The 17,641-nt window shown below is 43.4% G+C and overlaps 1 protein-coding gene across 2 annotated transcripts in view; it reads right to left on the bottom strand.

Annotated features, from left to right (window-relative positions):
- ADAMTS17 (ADAM metallopeptidase with thrombospondin type 1 motif 17) overlaps window positions 1-17,641 on the bottom strand; it is a 449,726-nt gene that overhangs the window by 103,661 nt on the left and 328,424 nt on the right. Inside the window, exon 18 of one of the 2 annotated variants that reach the window (XM_040342328.1) lies at window positions 7,086-7,160. The exons of the other annotated variant lie outside the window; for it this stretch is intronic. Within the exon in view, the coding sequence (XP_040198262.1) occupies window positions 7,086-7,160 (75 nt within the window). The remainder of the gene's footprint in view (window positions 1-7,085; window positions 7,161-17,641) is intronic. 2 annotated transcript variants of the gene reach the window in all.

Below are 17,641 nucleotides of genomic sequence, written 5' to 3'. Positions count from 1 at the left end.
TCTGTCTATCATAGGAGGCAGGACTTTGTATTAAAGAGGCCACAGAGTAAACAAGACATTCTCCTGTTTGTAATCTGTCGGCACTCGTCCCGCCCCCTCCCTCTGCCCTCCGAGGCTGCAGATGGGCATCGTTCAGGCTGCACTGATGGCAATGGTAAGGCTGCATTCATGGCACATGTGAGGCTGCATTGGTTGCAATGGTAAGGCTGCATTCGGGCACATGTGAGGCTGCATTTATGGCACATGTGAGGCTGCATTGGTTGCAATGGTAAGGCTGCATTCGGGCACATGTGAGGCTGCATTTATGGCACATGTGAGGCTGCATTGGTTGCAATGGTCAGGTTGCAATGGTAAGGCTGCATTCATGGCAATGGTGAGGCTGCATTCATGGCAATGGTAAGCCCGTGCGTGTTATACGGCGATAAATACGGTATATACAAATAACACGCCCAAGCTCATCCTTAGTCCTAAGCAGCGCTCTGGGATTCGTTGGGGCCACAAAATAAATATATACAGTATATCCAAATAACACGCCCAAGCTCATCTCTTCACCACACACAGCCACAAAGGCAAGCGAATTCTTGTTGGGCAGTGTATTAGTTGCTCAGACGAACACACTTAGACCGAATTTTAATGGTTCAAAGAATGTCAGGCAAAATAGTCGGCCATCACGCATGTTCACTTAATCAAATCTGGCCCTCTTTGAAAAAAGTTTGGACACCCCTGCTCTATAGAAACTCTTTTTTATTTTTTTCACTGCAGGGAAATAATGGATTTCAAGCAGAAGCAATGTGCTGTCACTGAGTTCTTGATGAAGGAGGGGTGCAGGTTGTCCGACATCCACAGAAGGCTACAGAATGTTTATGCAAATGACACCATGCCTCGTCATTGGTGACTCTTATCAATGGTGTCATCTTCATGGATGTCGGACAGCCTGTACCCCTCCATCAAGAAATCACTTCTGCTTAGAATCCATTATTTACCTGCAATGAAAAAAAGAAGAGTTACTATAGAGGAAAAGTTACTCTACCAACATGTGAAATTTGAATTTACAGTAAGTCAATAAAAAAAAGTTATGGCCACTTTTGCATTTTTGCACAGGCGGCTACCGAATGTTTACAGAAATTACACCATTGACAGGGGTCATCGGTGATTCTGGTCAATGGTGTCATCTCCATAAACATTCTGTAGCCTTCTGTGGATGTTGGACAGCCTGTATCCCTCCTTCATCAAGAACTCAATGACAGCACATTGCCTCGGCTTGGAATCCATTATTTCCCTGCAATGACAAGGAAGAGGAGTTGCCATTGAGGAAGAGTAACTCTACCAACATGTGAATTTTGACCTATGTAAGATACCGTATTTATCGGGATATAACACGCACTTTTTTCCCCTGAAAATCAGGGGGAAATTGTAGGTGCGTGTTAAACGCTGAACGGCTGCCTCGGAGGGAACAAGCACCGCCGAGATACACAGAGCCGAATGTACTGTGTACTCGGCTCCGCTCGCAGTCACGCCTCCTGCCATCGGACCGGTGTTATGTCCATCATAGGAGCCGGGCCAAGGGGCGGGACTGCGAGACGAGGTGAGAACACAGGACATCCGGCTCTGTGCATCTCGGCAGCCCTCGTTCCCTCAAGGCTGCAGATTGACACTGGATGGGGGCAAGGTGGCAGATGGATGGGGGCAAGGTGGCAGATGGATGGGGGCAAGGCGGCAGATGGATGGCGGCAAGGCTGCAGATGGATGGCGGCAAGGCTGCAGATGGATGGCGGCAAGGCTGCAGATGGATGGCCAAGGCTGCAGATGGATGGCCAAGGCTGCAGATGGATGGTCAAGGCTGCAGATGGATGGTCAAGGCTGCAGATGTATGGCCAAGGCTGCAGGAGGATGGCCAAGGCTGCAGGAGGATGGTCAAGGCTGCAGATGGATGGCCAAGGCTGCAGATGGATGGTCAAGGCTGCAGATGGATGGTCAAGGCTGCAGGAGGATGGTCAAGGCTGCAGGAGGATGGTCAAGGCTGCAGGAGGATGGCCAAGGCTGCAGGAGGATGGCCAAGGCTGCAGGAGGATGGCCAAGGCTGCAGGAGGATGGCCAAGGCTGCAGGAGGATGGCCAAGGCTGCAGATGGATGGCCAAGGCTGCAGATGGATGGCCAAGGCTGCAGATGGATGGCCAAGGCTGCAAATGGACACTGATAGGGCTGCATTGATGGGCATTTAAAAAAATATTTTTTTCCCTTAAACTTCCCTCTTAAAATTAGGGTGCGTGTTATACACCGATAAAAACGGTAATTAAAACAGTTATGCCCGCTTTTGCATTACTTTTGGTACACCCCTCATATAATACACAAAGACAATGAATACAGAAAGTATAAGGATCACACAGCAGTACATATAGGACAATACACAACATGTAGATGGGAAAAACACTGAAGAATAAATTCTTGTACAATTGAATTGAGTCATGATGTTGTATTCACGATAAACAAGGACATAACCCATTCCACTCGGAAAAAAAACACACAGATGTCCTCTGAATTAAACATGCAAAACCCCGGAGTTAGTGGTTTGGATTCATAGATGTCACACTTGGACAGTAAACACCCGAGGAAGTCAATGTCAGGCTGAGCAAACCCCAAGATCAGCACAATGCTGTGTTCGTGCCTGTATCGTACTCTGGCAAAGCTTGAACAAACACATGATATCACAAAGACTCACTAAACATACGTGTGAGCCCCTGCACTGTAAACAGTCTGTGGATGTTGGGTTTGGCAGAGAGTTGATTATGTTGCTCTCATGCCAGACACTCTGACACTTCATCATCTGTCATCCCGAGAGATGACGTTGCAAGGGCACGGGTCCCCGGAGTGCAGAGCTTGCAATGGAAGGACTCTGGAGGGAGTACGGAAAGGCCAGATCTTAGTTTACGCTCAGGATGACATCACACTTATGTTTTTTTGACACAAACCTTGTACGTAGTGGTACAGGGAGCACTGGGACTGCCATGAAAGGCCAGGCATGCATACACACATTGCATCTAAAACCTCAGCACAGGACTCCCACTTTTCCCTTCATCCATGTTATAACATAATTTATCAAAGTGTCTTTTTTTTCGATATAGCAGAATTATCCAATATTATTTGTTAAATGATGGGATCTAATCATAAGAGATGAAAAGAGATCAACAGCGATAAGCGATTACCCACTACCTAATACTTTTAAAAACCAAATACGACTATAGCTATCAAGAATAACTTATAAAACTGGATAGACAATTGGTTAAAAATACACCGATCAGCCATAACATAATAGCCACTGACAGGTAAAGTGAATATCTTGTTACAATGGCATCTAAAAGTGGGTGGGATATACTAAACAGCACGTGAATATGTTGTCGCTAAAGTTGAAGTGCTGAAAGCAGAAAAAAATGGGTAATACAGTATGTTGAGTATGGGGCTGCGTAGCCGCAGACTGGTCAGGGTGCCCACGATGACCTTTGTCCACATCCAGAAGCACCCACAATGGGCACATGTACATCAGAACTTGACCACGGAACAATGGAAGAAAGGATTTTGACAAGGGCCAAATTGTAAAGGCTAGATACCGTAACTGGGTCTGCAGTGGCCAGGACCGACCAAATATGGCAAATAAATGGACGAGAACTGGACAGCCGCACTCCAAAATCACTTAAAAAAGTTGTCTTTTTATTTTTCAACTGCACAAACAGTCACTGCAAACCAACAAGATACAGTATGGCCGACGCGTTTCGCACTTACAGTCAGTGCTTAGTCATGGGGTCCAAGGAAGGAAAACTAGAAAAACAGTGACAGGCTCATGGGCGGCCAAGACTCATTGATGCACGTGGGGAGGGAAGGCTGGCCTGTGTAGTCCTATCCAATAGAAGAGCTACTGCAGTTCAAATCGGTAAAATGTTAACGATGGTTCCGATAGAAAGGTGTCAGAACACACAGAGCATCACAGTTTTTTGCGTATGGGGCTGCGTAGCTGCAGACCGGTTAGGGTGCCCATGCTGACCCGTGTCTACACCCAGAAGCTCCTACAATGGGCACATCAGAACTAGACAATGGAATTAAAGTGGAGGTTCACCCGGAAATAAAAAATTTTAACCTTAGATTCCTGCTCATTTTGTCTAGGGGAATCGGCTATTTTTTTTTTAAATCGAAGCTGTACTTACCGTTTTAGAGATGCATCTTCGCCGCTTCCGGGTATGGGCTGCGGGACTGGGCGTTCCTATTTTGATTGACAGTCTTCCGACAGACTTCCGACGGTCACATCCATCGCGTCACGATTTTCCGAAAGTAGCCGAACGTCGGTGCGCAGGCGCAGTATAGAGCCGCACCGACGTTCGGCTTCTTTCGGCTACTCGTGACGCGATGGATGCGACCGTCGGAAGACTGTCAATCAAAATAGGAACGCCCAGTCCCGCAGACCATACCCGGAAGCGGCGGAGAAGATGCATCTCTAAAACAGTAAGTACTGCTTCGATTTAAAAACAACTAGCCGATTCCCCTAGACAAAATGAGCATCAATCTAAGGGTAAAAAATTTTTTATGGGTGAACTCCCGCTTTAAGGACTTTGACAAGGGCCAAATTATAATGGCTAGACAACTGGGTGAGAGCAGCTACAAATCTGCAGCTCTTGTGGGATGTTCCCAGTATGCAGTAGTCAAGACCGACCAAAAGTGGTCAAAGGAAGGAAAACCAGAGAATCGGCGACAGGCTCATGGGCAGCCAAGACTCATTGATGCACATGGGGAGTGAAGGCTGGCCTGTGTAGTCCAATTCAATAGAAGAGCTACTGCAGTTCAAATTGATGAAAAAGTTAATGATGGTTCCGATAGAAAGGTGTCAAAACACACAGAGCATTGCAGTTTGATGTGTATGGGGCTGTGTAGCCACAGACCGGACAACGTCTTACTCGTGTCCACAGCCAAAAACGCCTACAAAGGGCACGGTGAGCATCAGAACTGGACCACAGAGCAATGGAAGAAGGTGGCCTGGTCTGATGGATCACGTTTTCTTTTACATCATGTGGATGGACGGGTTTGTGTGTGTATCGCTTACCTGGGGAAGAGATGGCACCAGGAAGCACTATGGGGAAAAGGCAAGCCGACAGAGGAAGTGCAATGCTTTGTCTAGTGCAGGGGTCTCCAAAATTTCTAAACAATGGACCGGACATTGAGGGGACCAGACTGAGGTCAGTTACAGCAGAAATGCCCTGGCATCAATGGAAGTAAACAGTGCCCCATTATTGGTATTCATGGGAGGAATATGTTCTCACTGTGGGTATCAGGGGAAGGAATAGTGGCCCATCATTGGTGTTAGTGGAAAGAATGATGCCCTACCGTTGGTGTCAGTGGGAGGAATAGTGCCCTATTGTTCGTTTCAGTGAGAGGAATGGTGCCTCAAGGGCCGGATAAAGGCAACCATAAGGGCCACATCCAGTCCTTAAGTCATAGGGCCAGATTCAGGTACATTTACGTTGCTCCGCGGCAGCGTAACGTATCTGATTTACGTTACACCGTCGCAGGTTTACAGTGTAAGTGCCTGATTCACAAAGCTCTTACCTGTAAACTTGCGGCGGTGTAACGTAAATCCGCTCGGCGCAAGCCCGCCTAATTCAAATGGGGCGGGCACCATTTAAATTAGGCGCGTTCCCGCGCCGAACGTACTACGCATGCACCGTCGGGAAAATTACCCGACGTGCATTGCGCTAAATGACGTCGCACGGACGTCATTGGTTTGACGTTAACGTAAATGGCGTCCAGCGCCATTCACGGACGACTTACGCAAATTTCGACGTGGGAACCACGGCCATACTTAACATTGCTTAGACCACCTAGGAGGCAGCCCTAACTTTACGACGCGTATCGCTACGGCAACGACGTAAATTTAGATCGACGGGCATTGCGGACGTTCGTGAATCGCTGTAACTAGTCATTTGCATATTCTACGCCGACCGCAATGGCCTCGCCACCTAGCGGCCGGCCTACAATTGCATCCTAAGATCCGACGGTGTAAGTCAATTACACCTGTCGGATCTTAGGGCTATCTATGCGTAACCTGATTCTATGAATCAGCCGCATAGTTAGGACGGGCGGATCACAGAGATACGACGGCGTATCAGGAGATACGCCGTCGTATCTCTTTTGTGAATCTGGCCCATAGTTTGAAGACCACTGGTCTAGTGGAGTCCATGCCTGGATGGGTCAGGGCTGTGTTGACAGCAAAAGGGGACCTACTCAATATTAGGTGGATGGGCATAGTGTGAAGGCTGATCGGTGTATGTTACACGCAAAAAAAAAAAATACAAATTTATTATACAAGATTGTGGATAAACATCTAGAACGCATATGTTATCCATTTTCTAGCTTAGTAATTCAGCATCCCTGCGAAGTGACACTTTGATAAATCATTACATGGAAGGATTACATATATAAGAAATACCAGTCACACCATGGTGCGTTAACCCCTTCACTGCTGACTAGCATGCTTAACAAGGTGGAGCTCCTACAGACCCATCAACTATATATGATTTCTAATATTTGCCAGCCCACAAAGTGCTGTAGACCCTTTTAGGCAACATAGATGTCGTAAACGTTATTAACTGAAGAAAGCTTATGGCAGCACTCGAAGACATATGCAAAGGCTTATCAGAGACCCCTCTGCGTGGGACATTCCTTACCTACACCCTGGACAGGCGCCAGGCTCCAGACCCCATACAATGAGTTTGCAGAGCTCGTAACGGCACTTTCGTTACAATTTAGAGATAATTGTAGATACAATATCGGATAGGGTCATTATGGCACAGCACGTTTTCACCACTTAATTAGCGCCACGCTCCCTCTTTGCAGCTATGACGACTGTGGGAAGAAACAGTCTTCGGTAACTACAATCTAAGGGTGGTGTTGCCTACTAGAAATATTGTGTGCCTGCAGCAGGAAGGGGTTAAGCTTTTTTTTTTTCACAAGGATGGAAACCAAGGGATGAGGTGTAAAACCAAGGACGAGTCCCAAAGAAACACCAACCAAACACCAAGCAGAAGTGCCTCTGTGGCTCTTACATGTGAAACACTTGGGGGCGGTCTTTGCCTTGGTCATGACACATGTGGAAACCTTCTTACAATGACTACTGTTGACTGAGGAACACAGATAGGTCATGAAGTGACAGTGTAACATGTAGAATCTTCTAAAGGCACAGCAATGCTAAGGCTATGCCCATATGAATTTCTTTCTACTGAGAAACTAAAGAAACACAAGAGAAAGTAACATTTGGACCTCTTGTCTCCGTGACTCCAAGGCAAGAATTGATGTTCATACAGGATGTGCTGGACTGTAATGTCTCCTACAATTTTGCATGGTAGACATGGAGGCAGAAGGCCCACTAACACGTAAAAACAGTCACTTTTTGGTGTTATGCCGCGTACACACGATGATTTTTTGGGTTTGAAAAAATTAAGTTTTTTTTTAATGTCATTAAAAACTATCGTGTGTGGGCTTCAGAGCATTTTTCGGGTTCTAAAAAGGCAAAAAAAAAAAATTCGAACATGCTCTATTTTTTAACGACGTTTTTAACGTTGTCATTTTTCGGGTTGGAAAAAATGGTTGTGCGTGGGCTTTAACCACTTAAAGGGTCACTAAAGGAATTTTTAATTTTTTTGCTGAAATGACTGTTTACAGGGTATAGAGACATAATAGTTAACTGATTCCTTTTAAAAACAATTAAAAATAGATAAAAATCAATCATATAATGTGCCTTTAGTTTCACTTTAGTTTTTGCATGTAATTTAATGCCTTTGTGCTGGACAGAACCATAGAGAGTGATGGTTAGGAAAACAAAACTAGAATCTCCCAGTACTGTGGTGATCAGGAAACAGACAACCAGGAAGTGTCCAGAACAGAGCAGAATTACAGCAACATCAGAGCAAAAACTAACAATGAGGACATGAAACCAGGACTGCAGTAAGGTAAAGGAAGCTATTTAGCTAAAAAAAAAAAAAAAAAAAATTCCTTTAGTGACTGTTTAAGGACCTTGGCTGTTTTTCAGATTTGGCGTTTACAAGAATTGCGCCCGCTCATGGAATGGCGTTAAACTTTTACCCTTAAAAATCTCTGTAGGCGAAGTTTAAAAAATTCTATAGGTTGCATCTTTTGAGCTACAGAGGAGTTCTAGGGCTAGAATTATCGCTCTAACGATCGCGGTGATTATTTATTTATTTTTATTTATTTTATTAATTTTTATTATGCTATGCTATGAGGACAGGTGGGGGCCATCTTGCCCTCACTCATATCCCTGTCAAGCAGGAGAGTGGACCCGATCGCCGCTGCCGACGGCTCCGATAACGGTGATCTTGCGGCGAATCCACCGCGGAGACCACCGTTATCGTTTACAGGACCGCTCACTGAAAAGATGGATATCTCGGTTGTTACCGAGATATCCATCTTTAAAAACAGGACGTATATGTACATGAGCGGGTCCTTAAGTGGTTAACGACGTGAAAAATCCGCGCATGCTCAGAAGCAAGTTATGAGACGGGAGCGCTCGTTCTGGTAAAACTACTGTTCGTAATGGAGTAAGCACATTCATCACGCTGTATCAGACAGAAAAGCGCGAATCGTCTTTTACCAACACGAAATCAGCTAAAGCAGCCCTAAGGGTGGCGCCATCCGCATGAAACTTCCCCTTTATAGTGCCGTCGTACGTGTTGTACGTCACCGCGCTTTGCTAGATCATAGCGTAGGCAAGGCCGTTTTAATGATCAAGTTGAAAAAAACTTTGTTCTTTTTTCTAGAGCCTGAAAACGTAATTTTTTTGAACCCGAAAAATGATCGTGTGTACGCGGCATTATACTCTTTTCTCTCATCCCATTTTTTTTTTTACAATAAACTTTTTTATTGGGAGAAAACAGTTTTACAGAGTTCACAAAGTACAAAAGGTCAACATATTGATCACAAATGTGGAAAAGGAAAATAAAAAAACTTATAGAACCCTTTGCAAATGTAACCTGAGCATTGTAATCTATTAGTTCAAATACTTGCATGTAGTATTGCCCATAAGCCAATAAAGTCAAGCGAAATGAAAAAGAGAAAAGGAGAAAGAAAAAGAAAGCAAATATAAAGTAAAAGGTAATTAATAAGAGTCTTCAATGAAGAGTCTCGGTGAGTGTGTCTAACGATATACCGTGTTTCCCCGAAAATAAGACCTAGCGTTATTTTCCAGGACGGCTGCAATATAAGCCCTACCCCGAAAATAAGCCCTAGTTTAAAATGTTTGTAACATCTTATAATCCACTCTTTTACAGTAACATACAACGTACATTGTGTGTGTTTCTGTAATATAATTGCGGGGGAGAGCTCCGGCGTGTCACAGAAGTGCAGAATGGCACTATAACAAAGGTATTTGGCACAATTATATTACAGAAACACACACATTGTACATTATATACCACTGTAATAGAGTGGATTATAGGATTTTACAAGCATTTTAATTCAGATGACAGGCAGGGAGGGAGAGGGGGAGAGAAGACAGCACATTACATGTTAAGACCTACCTCGAAAAATAAGCCCTACTGTGTCTTTTGTTGCCAATATTAATATAAGACCCGGACTTATTTTCGGGGAAACACGGTAGTAGTCCGATGGGACCATTGTGGGGGTTGACAGTGTCAGATACTCATCCCATTTTTTAATCATTATAGAAAAGAGGATGGACAAAGAAACCTGCCACTCTACATGATCACCAATTCCAACAATGATGATGATAATGCTGAAGCCCCTCTCAACCAGCTTTCACCTATAAAAAATGTTGAAGCAATCAGGATAACCTGACACCACCAATTGTTATTGTTTCTCAGGTTAGTAAAACAGTTTGAGAGAAGTTGCCTTTATTTACTAATCAGGAGATGGTTGAAAGCAGTTTTTTATTGGGGTATTGCGCGCTCCGGCGTATAGCGCGCACCCCTAAAGTGGACCCGACATTCCTGTAAAAAAAACATTTTAGTACTTAAAGTTTTGGTGTCTTGCGCCGCGTCCATCGGCGGCCTCGTCGGGTCCGGCGTCCGTCTGCGGCTTCGGGTGTCCTCTTCGTCGGGTCCGGCGTCCTTCTGCGGCGTCCTCCCCGCGCCGAGTTTGAATACTGCGCTGGCATATACCGAGCGCAGTACACTCGTGTATAGTCGGGCAGGCTCGGCTACTCTCGCGCTTATGTCCTGTACGTCCAGGACGTGAGCGCGAGAGGAGCCGAGCCTGCCCGACTATACACGAGTGTACTGCGCTCGGTATATGCCGGCGCAGTATTCAAACTCGGCGCGGGAAAGCGGGTATCGGCGTATACCGCGCACCCACGATTTTGCGCGGTATACGCCGATAAATACGGTATAAATTGCCTGAAAATTGCTGGGCTGTACATGATCGGATTGCTGAGAGTAATGAATCAAGGTTCAAAAATTAAAAAGTATCTAACCTCTATGAAAGTGCAATTTGAGACTTATGATTTGTATAGGTTAGGTATGTTTACAACATATATGTTCCAGTTTTCCATGAAGTTAAGATAAAAAATATCCATGGCTGCAGTACAGACATGGATATGTTTACAATGTATCCACTTTCTGTATAAAATACCAAAATGTTATACAGCTGTGGCCAAAAGTTTGGAGAATGAAACAAATATACATTTTCAAAGTCCTGCTGCCTCAGTGTTTTTTTTAGATCTTTTTGTCAGATGTTACTAAGGTATACTGAAGTATGACAAGCATTTCATAAGTGTCAAAGGCTTTTATTGACAATGACATTAAGTTTATGGAAAGAGTCAATATTTGCAGAGTTGACCCTTCTTTTTCAAGACCTTTGCAATTCCCTCTGGCATGCTGTCAATCAACTTCTGGGCCACATCCTGACAGATGGACGCCCATTCTTGCATAATCAATGCTTTGAGTCAGAATTTGTTGGGGTTTATTTGTTCGCCCCTTTCTTGAGGATTGACCACAAGTTCTCAATGGGATTAAAGGTCTGGGGAGTTTCATGGCCATTGTTGGAGAACAACCTAGTCGTAAGGTTTCCACACATCTGTTTTTACAACCAAGATCAGATGACACTTGCAGTCCCCAAAACAGAGTCTGCATAGCAAAAAAGGGCCTGTCTCAAGCCCCCCCCTGGTGTGTTGGAAGCTTCAAAGACTTTGGTGACAATGGACTGCAATACCGCCCCCATAGGCCAAGTACGGCAGGACAGTCAGTAAATATAATCTACAAGCAAGCTTGAGAGAGACTGCCCTGTGAACAAGGATTGGACCAGAAGGCAAAGGGGTTGGCAATGGGGGGGGGGTTTAATGGTGTCTGTTTTGTAAAAAGGGTTTGTAACACAGAGCTAAGTCTCTCTTTCGTTGAAGACCTCTGCTGGTGAGGGCCTCATAGGAGCTTGTGCTTGGGCCTAAGCTATGAGGCCCAGACTGGCTTGGGCCTAAACACCATGCAGCCCAGGCCTAGCTTTTCTTTTACATCTGAGCACAGCCAGTGAGGGGTACCGAGAGGAGTGGAAAAGTATCTTTCATTATTATTATTGTTGTTGCTATAGACTTTATAGATATCTGTTGTTATAATATAATATTCCTACTTTAAAGGAAATAAATATAACAGCCATGCACCTAAAACGTTGATGATTTGTTACCCAAGCCACTTTGTTATCACTTTCCCCTTATGGCAAGGTGCTCCATCATGCTGGAAAAGGCATTGTTGGTCGCCAAACTGTTCTTGGATGGTTGGGAGAATTTTCTCTCGGGGAGATGTTTTTGTAACATTCTTTATTCATGGCGGTGATCTTAGGCAAAATTGTGAGTAAGCCCACTACCTTGGCTGAGAAGCCCCCCACACATGAATGGTCTCAGGAGGCTTTACTGTTGGCATGACACAGGACTGATGGTAGCGCTCACCTTTTCTTCTCGGGACAAGGTTTTTTCCGGATGCCCCAAACAATCGAAAGGGAGATTCATCATAGAAAATGACTTTACCCCAGTCCTCAGCAGTCCAACCCCTGTACCTTTTGCAGAATATCAGTCTATCCCTGATGTTTTTCCTGGAGAAAAGTGGCTGCTTTGCTGCCCTTTTTGACACCAGACCATCCTCCAAAAGTCTTCTCCTCACTGTTCGTGCCGATGTACTCGCACTTCCCTGCTGCCATTCCTGAGCAAGCTCTGCACTGGTGGTGCCCCGATACCGCAGCTGAATCAATTGTAGGAGACGGTCCTGTTGCTTGCTGAACTTTCTTGGGCGCCCTGAGGCCCTCTTCACAGATGCAGTGGAAATGTTTTTTTATGGGATTAAGTTCCTTTTCATGGCAAAGAGGGACTTTGCAATTAATTGCAATTCATCTAATCACTCTGCATAACATTCTGGAGTATATGCAAATTGCCATCATAAAAACTGAGGCAGCAGACTTTGTGAAAATATTTGTGTCATTCTCAAAACTTTTGGCTACGGCTGTAAAACACAGTACTGCCATATAAGTATAGTAGAGGTTTTATTTTCCACAAGCCTTCTAGGTCTCTTGAAATGTTAATCAAATCACTACAAGAAGTCACAGGTGTCTATCTGCGTATGGAGAACCGTGTGCTACAGTTGACCATAGGGGGCATTTAACCACTTCCAGACCGCTGTACGCATATATGCGTCCACACTTTAAAGATGGATATCTCGGTAACGACAGCAGCTGCTGCCACAACCGAGGTATCCATCTTTAGTGTGAGCGGTCCTGTAAAAGATAACGGTGGTCTCCGCGGCGGATTCGCCACGAGTTTGCCGTTATCGGCGGCGGGAGAGGGCCCCCCCTCCCGCCGCTTACCGGAGCCGTCGGTAGCGGCGGAGGCGACCGGGTCCGCTCGGCTGCTGTGTGGGGATGCGAGTGAGGGAAAAATCGTCCCCACCCGTCCCCATAGCGCTGCTGGGCGGAAGTGACGTCAAAACGTCAGTCCCGCCCAGCGTCTTAAAGAAACAGTTTTTTTTTTGTCATTTGAAAAAATTACAGTTTCAATTTTTTTTTGTTTTTTTTTTTTGCATTTTAGTCTAAATATGAGATCTGAGGTCTTTTTGACCCCAGATCTCATATTTAAGAGGACCTGTCATGCTTTTTTCTATTACAAGAGATGTTTACATTCCTTGCAATTTGTAAGCGTGACATGTTGTGTATCATTTTACTCGACGTAACATTATTTTTCACAATATATAAAAAGATTGGGCCAAATTTATTGCTGTCTTATTTTTTAAATCAAAAAAGTGAATTTTTCCGAAAAAAGTGCGCTTGTAGGACCACTGCGCAAATATGGTGTGACAAAAAGTATTGCAATGATCGCCATTTTATTCTCTAGGGCAGGGATAAGCAATTAGCGGACCTCCAGCTGTTGCATAACTACAAGTCCCATCATGCCTCTGTCTCTGGGTATCATGCTTGTGGCTGTCAGAGTCTTGCAATGGCTCATGGGATTTATAGTTCTGCAACAGCTGGAGGTCCGCTAATTGCATATCCCTGCTCTAGGGTGTTAGAAAAAAATATATATATAATGTTTGTGGGTTTTAAGTAATTTTCTAGCAAAAAAAAATGTTTTAGTCTTGTAAACACCAAATCTGAAAAACACCCAAGGTACTGAAGTGGTTAAGGACCTGAAAAACAAAGTTCTGCAGTGGACTCAATACCGAGGGATGAATGCTGTCTAAACACGCCAATGCTTATTTCTAGGACTGGCATTTGGTCACAGCATGTATGTCGCAGGGTTCCAGCCTGAAGAAGCCCGATGTATGGGCGAAACATGTTGGGAATTCTATCGTATTGTGCTGTATCCATAAAACCATGTTGATTTGCACTTGCCAATTGTTATGTTCATAGTTCATCAAAGCTAAAAACAATCCAAGCTTCTCAGTTATCGAGTCAAGCACTCCTAGACTTCCAACTACAAGAAGAGAAAACCTCCACACTAAATACAGAAATCCTAGACACATCTCCTTTGGAAAGATGGGGGTTACACCCACTACAGCTGCAAGAGTGAAGAAAGATGAAAAGCCCCAAACTCCTATGTGGTCATTCAGAACACGCCACGTCCTCTTAGAAAAAGTTGTGTATTCAAGGGAAACTCTGGATTACCTTTGCTCACCTTTCAACTCCCATATATTAAGCCTAAAATAGAACTGTAGGCAGGTAATGTGTCTGACCATCAAAAAGACCCAATACATATAGGACTGATCCAAAACAGAAAATTACATTTTTTGTGCGTGCATACAAGCCCAAACCAACCTCTGTCAACTCCACACATACAGTCATGGGCAAAAATATTGGCACCCCTGCATTTCTGTCAGATAATGCACCACTTCATCCAAATTGTTGCAGTTACCATGTTTAGGCATTCTCATGGTTATTTCTTTTGTTTGTATTGGTACGACACAAAAAGTGGAGAAACAAAAAGCCAAATCTGACACATTCCACGCAAAACTCCAAAAAAGGAATGGCCATTATTATTGGCACCCTCAATTTAACCACTTAAAGCGGTGGTTCCCCTAAAAATAAAGTTTTGACATTGCATTTGCTATAATAATTACAGTTAGAATCGGCTGGTTTTATGTAAAAAATACCTCCGTACGTAGCGTTTGTATTATTCGTTCCCACCGCCACTTCCGGGTACGATGCTGGCGGTGGGCGTTCCTAATTGATGGACAGGCATCCGACCGACGCATCCATCGCGTCACGAGATGCCGAAAGAAGCCGAACGTCGGTGCGGCTCTATACAGCGCATGCGCAACGACGTTCGGCTTCTTTCGGCATCTCGTGACGCGATGGATGCGTCGGTCGGATGCCTGTCCATCAATAAGGAACGCCCACCGCCAGCACCGTACCCGGAAGTGGCGGTGGGAACGAATAATACAAACGCTACGTACGGAGGTATTTTTTACATAAAACCAGCCGATTCTAACTGTAATTATTATAGCAAATGCAATGTCAAAACTTTATTTTTAGGGGAACCACCCCTTTAAGACCCGGACCATTATGCAGGTTAAGGACCTTGCCCCTTTTTGCGATTCGGCACTGCGTCGCTTTAACTGACAATTGCACGGTCGTGCGACGTGGCTCCCAAACAAAATTGGCGTCCTTTTTCCCCCCACAAATAGAGCTTTCTTTTGGTGGTATTTGATCACCTCTGCGGTTTTTATTTTTTGCGCTATTAACAAAAATAGAGCGACAATTTTGAAAAAAAAAATGCAATATTTTTTACTTTTTGCTATAATAAATATCCCCCAAAAATATATAAAAAAACGTTTTTTCCCTCAGTTTAAGCCGATTCGTATTCTTCTACATATTTTTGGTAAAAAAAAAAAAATCCCAATAAGCGTTTGGTTTGCGCAAAATTTATAGCGTTTACAAAATAGGTGTGAGTTTTATTGCATTTTTATTAATATTTTTTTTTTTTACTACTAATGGCGGCTTTCAGCGATTTTTTCCATGACTGCGACATTATGGCGGACACATCGGACAATTTTGACACATTTTTGGGACCATTGTCATTTTCACAGCAAAAAGTGCTAAAAAAATGCATTGTTTACTGTGAAAATGACAATTGCAGTTTAGGAGTTAACCACAGGGGGCACTGTAGGGGTTGAGTGTGACCTCATATGTGATTCTAACTCTAGCGGGGCTGTCTTTGATCGTGCTTCCCTATATCAGGAAACAGAAGATCAATGACAGCGCCACTGTGAAGCTGTTAACAGGGAAGGTGTGTTTACGGCGTGAAGGGGTCCTTAAGTGGTTAACGCAACACAGTGCCGAATCGCAAAAAATGCTCTGGTCATTGGCCAGCCAAATAGTCTGAGGCTGAAGTGGTTAAAGCACCTGTGCAAGATAAAGGAAAACCTGCAAACATGGCCTGTTAGGGGTACTTGAGCACAGGGTTGAGAACCACTGCATTATCTGACAGAAATGCAGGGATGAAAATATTTTTGGCCATGACTGCATGTGTAAAAATCCTTGTAGGGGCTCTGCACTCTACTACGCAATGCACTCACTTCAGTCTATAGCTGTATAATTACATTAAAAAAAAAAATTTAAATTAAAAAGTCAAACAACAAATGTGATATCCCCTTATATTGGCCACAAGTGGACTTGGCAATATGGGCACACGGATTTTAGAGGTGGCATCAAATTGAAATATTAGTGTGTTTAGCATGGAGACATGGTGTCATGCTAACAGGGTATTAACTTGACCTGGATCACTGCAATTCTCCAAAAGCAAAAAAAAAAGGAAAGAAAAAAAGGAATCTTAAAATTCTTAGAAATAACAATATATATTTTGTTTAAATGTAGCAGTAACCATATTTGAAGAAGGTGGAATGTAGCATGCACAAATCTACAAGGCAACAAGATGCATCATATGAACTAGACATGTGCACTGATCACATTTTTTTTGTTTGTCTCATTTGTTTTTTAGCTTTTTTCGGATAAATCGGGAAATTAGAAAATTCGTACATTCTGAAATGTGAAAATTCGGGAGTTCAACATTTTCAGACTTTCGAATTTCCGATTTTCTAATTTTGGAATTTCAAATTTCAGAATTTTTCTAATTATCGAACTTCCGATTTTCCAATCTCGGAAAATTCAACGCTTCGGAAATTCAACGCTTCGGAAATTCAACGCTTCGGAAATTCAACGCTTCGGAAATTCAACGCTTCGGAAATTAACTAATTTGTCAAAAAACTCATTCGGAACTAAACGAATTGCACATGTCTAATATGAACCTAATAGAAATACTTCATGCTCAATTAAAAAAAAAGTAATATATTACACTCAGGAATTACAATTCGGGAATTCAAAATTTTCAGACTTTTCGAATTTCCGATTTTCTCATTTTGGAATTTGAAATTTCTGAATTTTTCGAATTGTCGAACTTCCGATTTTCCAATTTCGGAAAATTCAACACTTCAGAAATTCAACGCTTCAGAAATTCAACGCTTCAGAAATTCAACGCTTCAGAAATTCAACGCTTCAGAAATTCAACGTTTCGGAATTAACTAATTTGTCAAAAAACAAATTCGGAAATAAACGAATCGCTTCAACGCTTCGGAAATTCAACGCTTCGGAAATTCAACGCTTCGGAAATTCAACGCTTCGGAAATTCAACGCTTCGGAAATTCAACGCTTCGGAAATTCAACGCTTCGGAAATTCAACGCTTCGGAAATTCAACGCTTCGGAAATTCAACACTTCGGAAATTCAACGCTTCGGAAATTCAACGCTTCGGAAATTCAACACTTCGGAATTAACTAATTTGTCAAAAAACTAATTCGGAACTAAACGAATCGCTTTGGAAATTCAACGCTTTGGAAATTCAACGCTTCGGAAATTCAACGCTTCGGAAATTCAACGCTTCGGAATTAACTAATTTGTCAAAAAACTAATTCGGAACTAAACAAATTGCACATGTCTAATATGAACCTAAGTAATAGAAATACTTGATGCTCAATTAAAAAAAAAGTAATTTATTACACTCTGATTATTTTATACAAGGGCAATGCTTACGGGATTAAGAATTACTGGTGTTAGTTTAGTGACCCTTTTAAAATCATCTGCTTAGACAGCAGCTGGAATACATT

This window comes from Rana temporaria, chromosome 3 (assembly GCF_905171775.1).
Source record: "Rana temporaria chromosome 3, aRanTem1.1, whole genome shotgun sequence".
Taxonomy (NCBI): Eukaryota; Metazoa; Chordata; class Amphibia; order Anura; family Ranidae; genus Rana; species Rana temporaria.
Note: the sequence above shows the minus strand (reverse complement) of the source record. Positions and strands in the feature narration are given on the sequence as shown.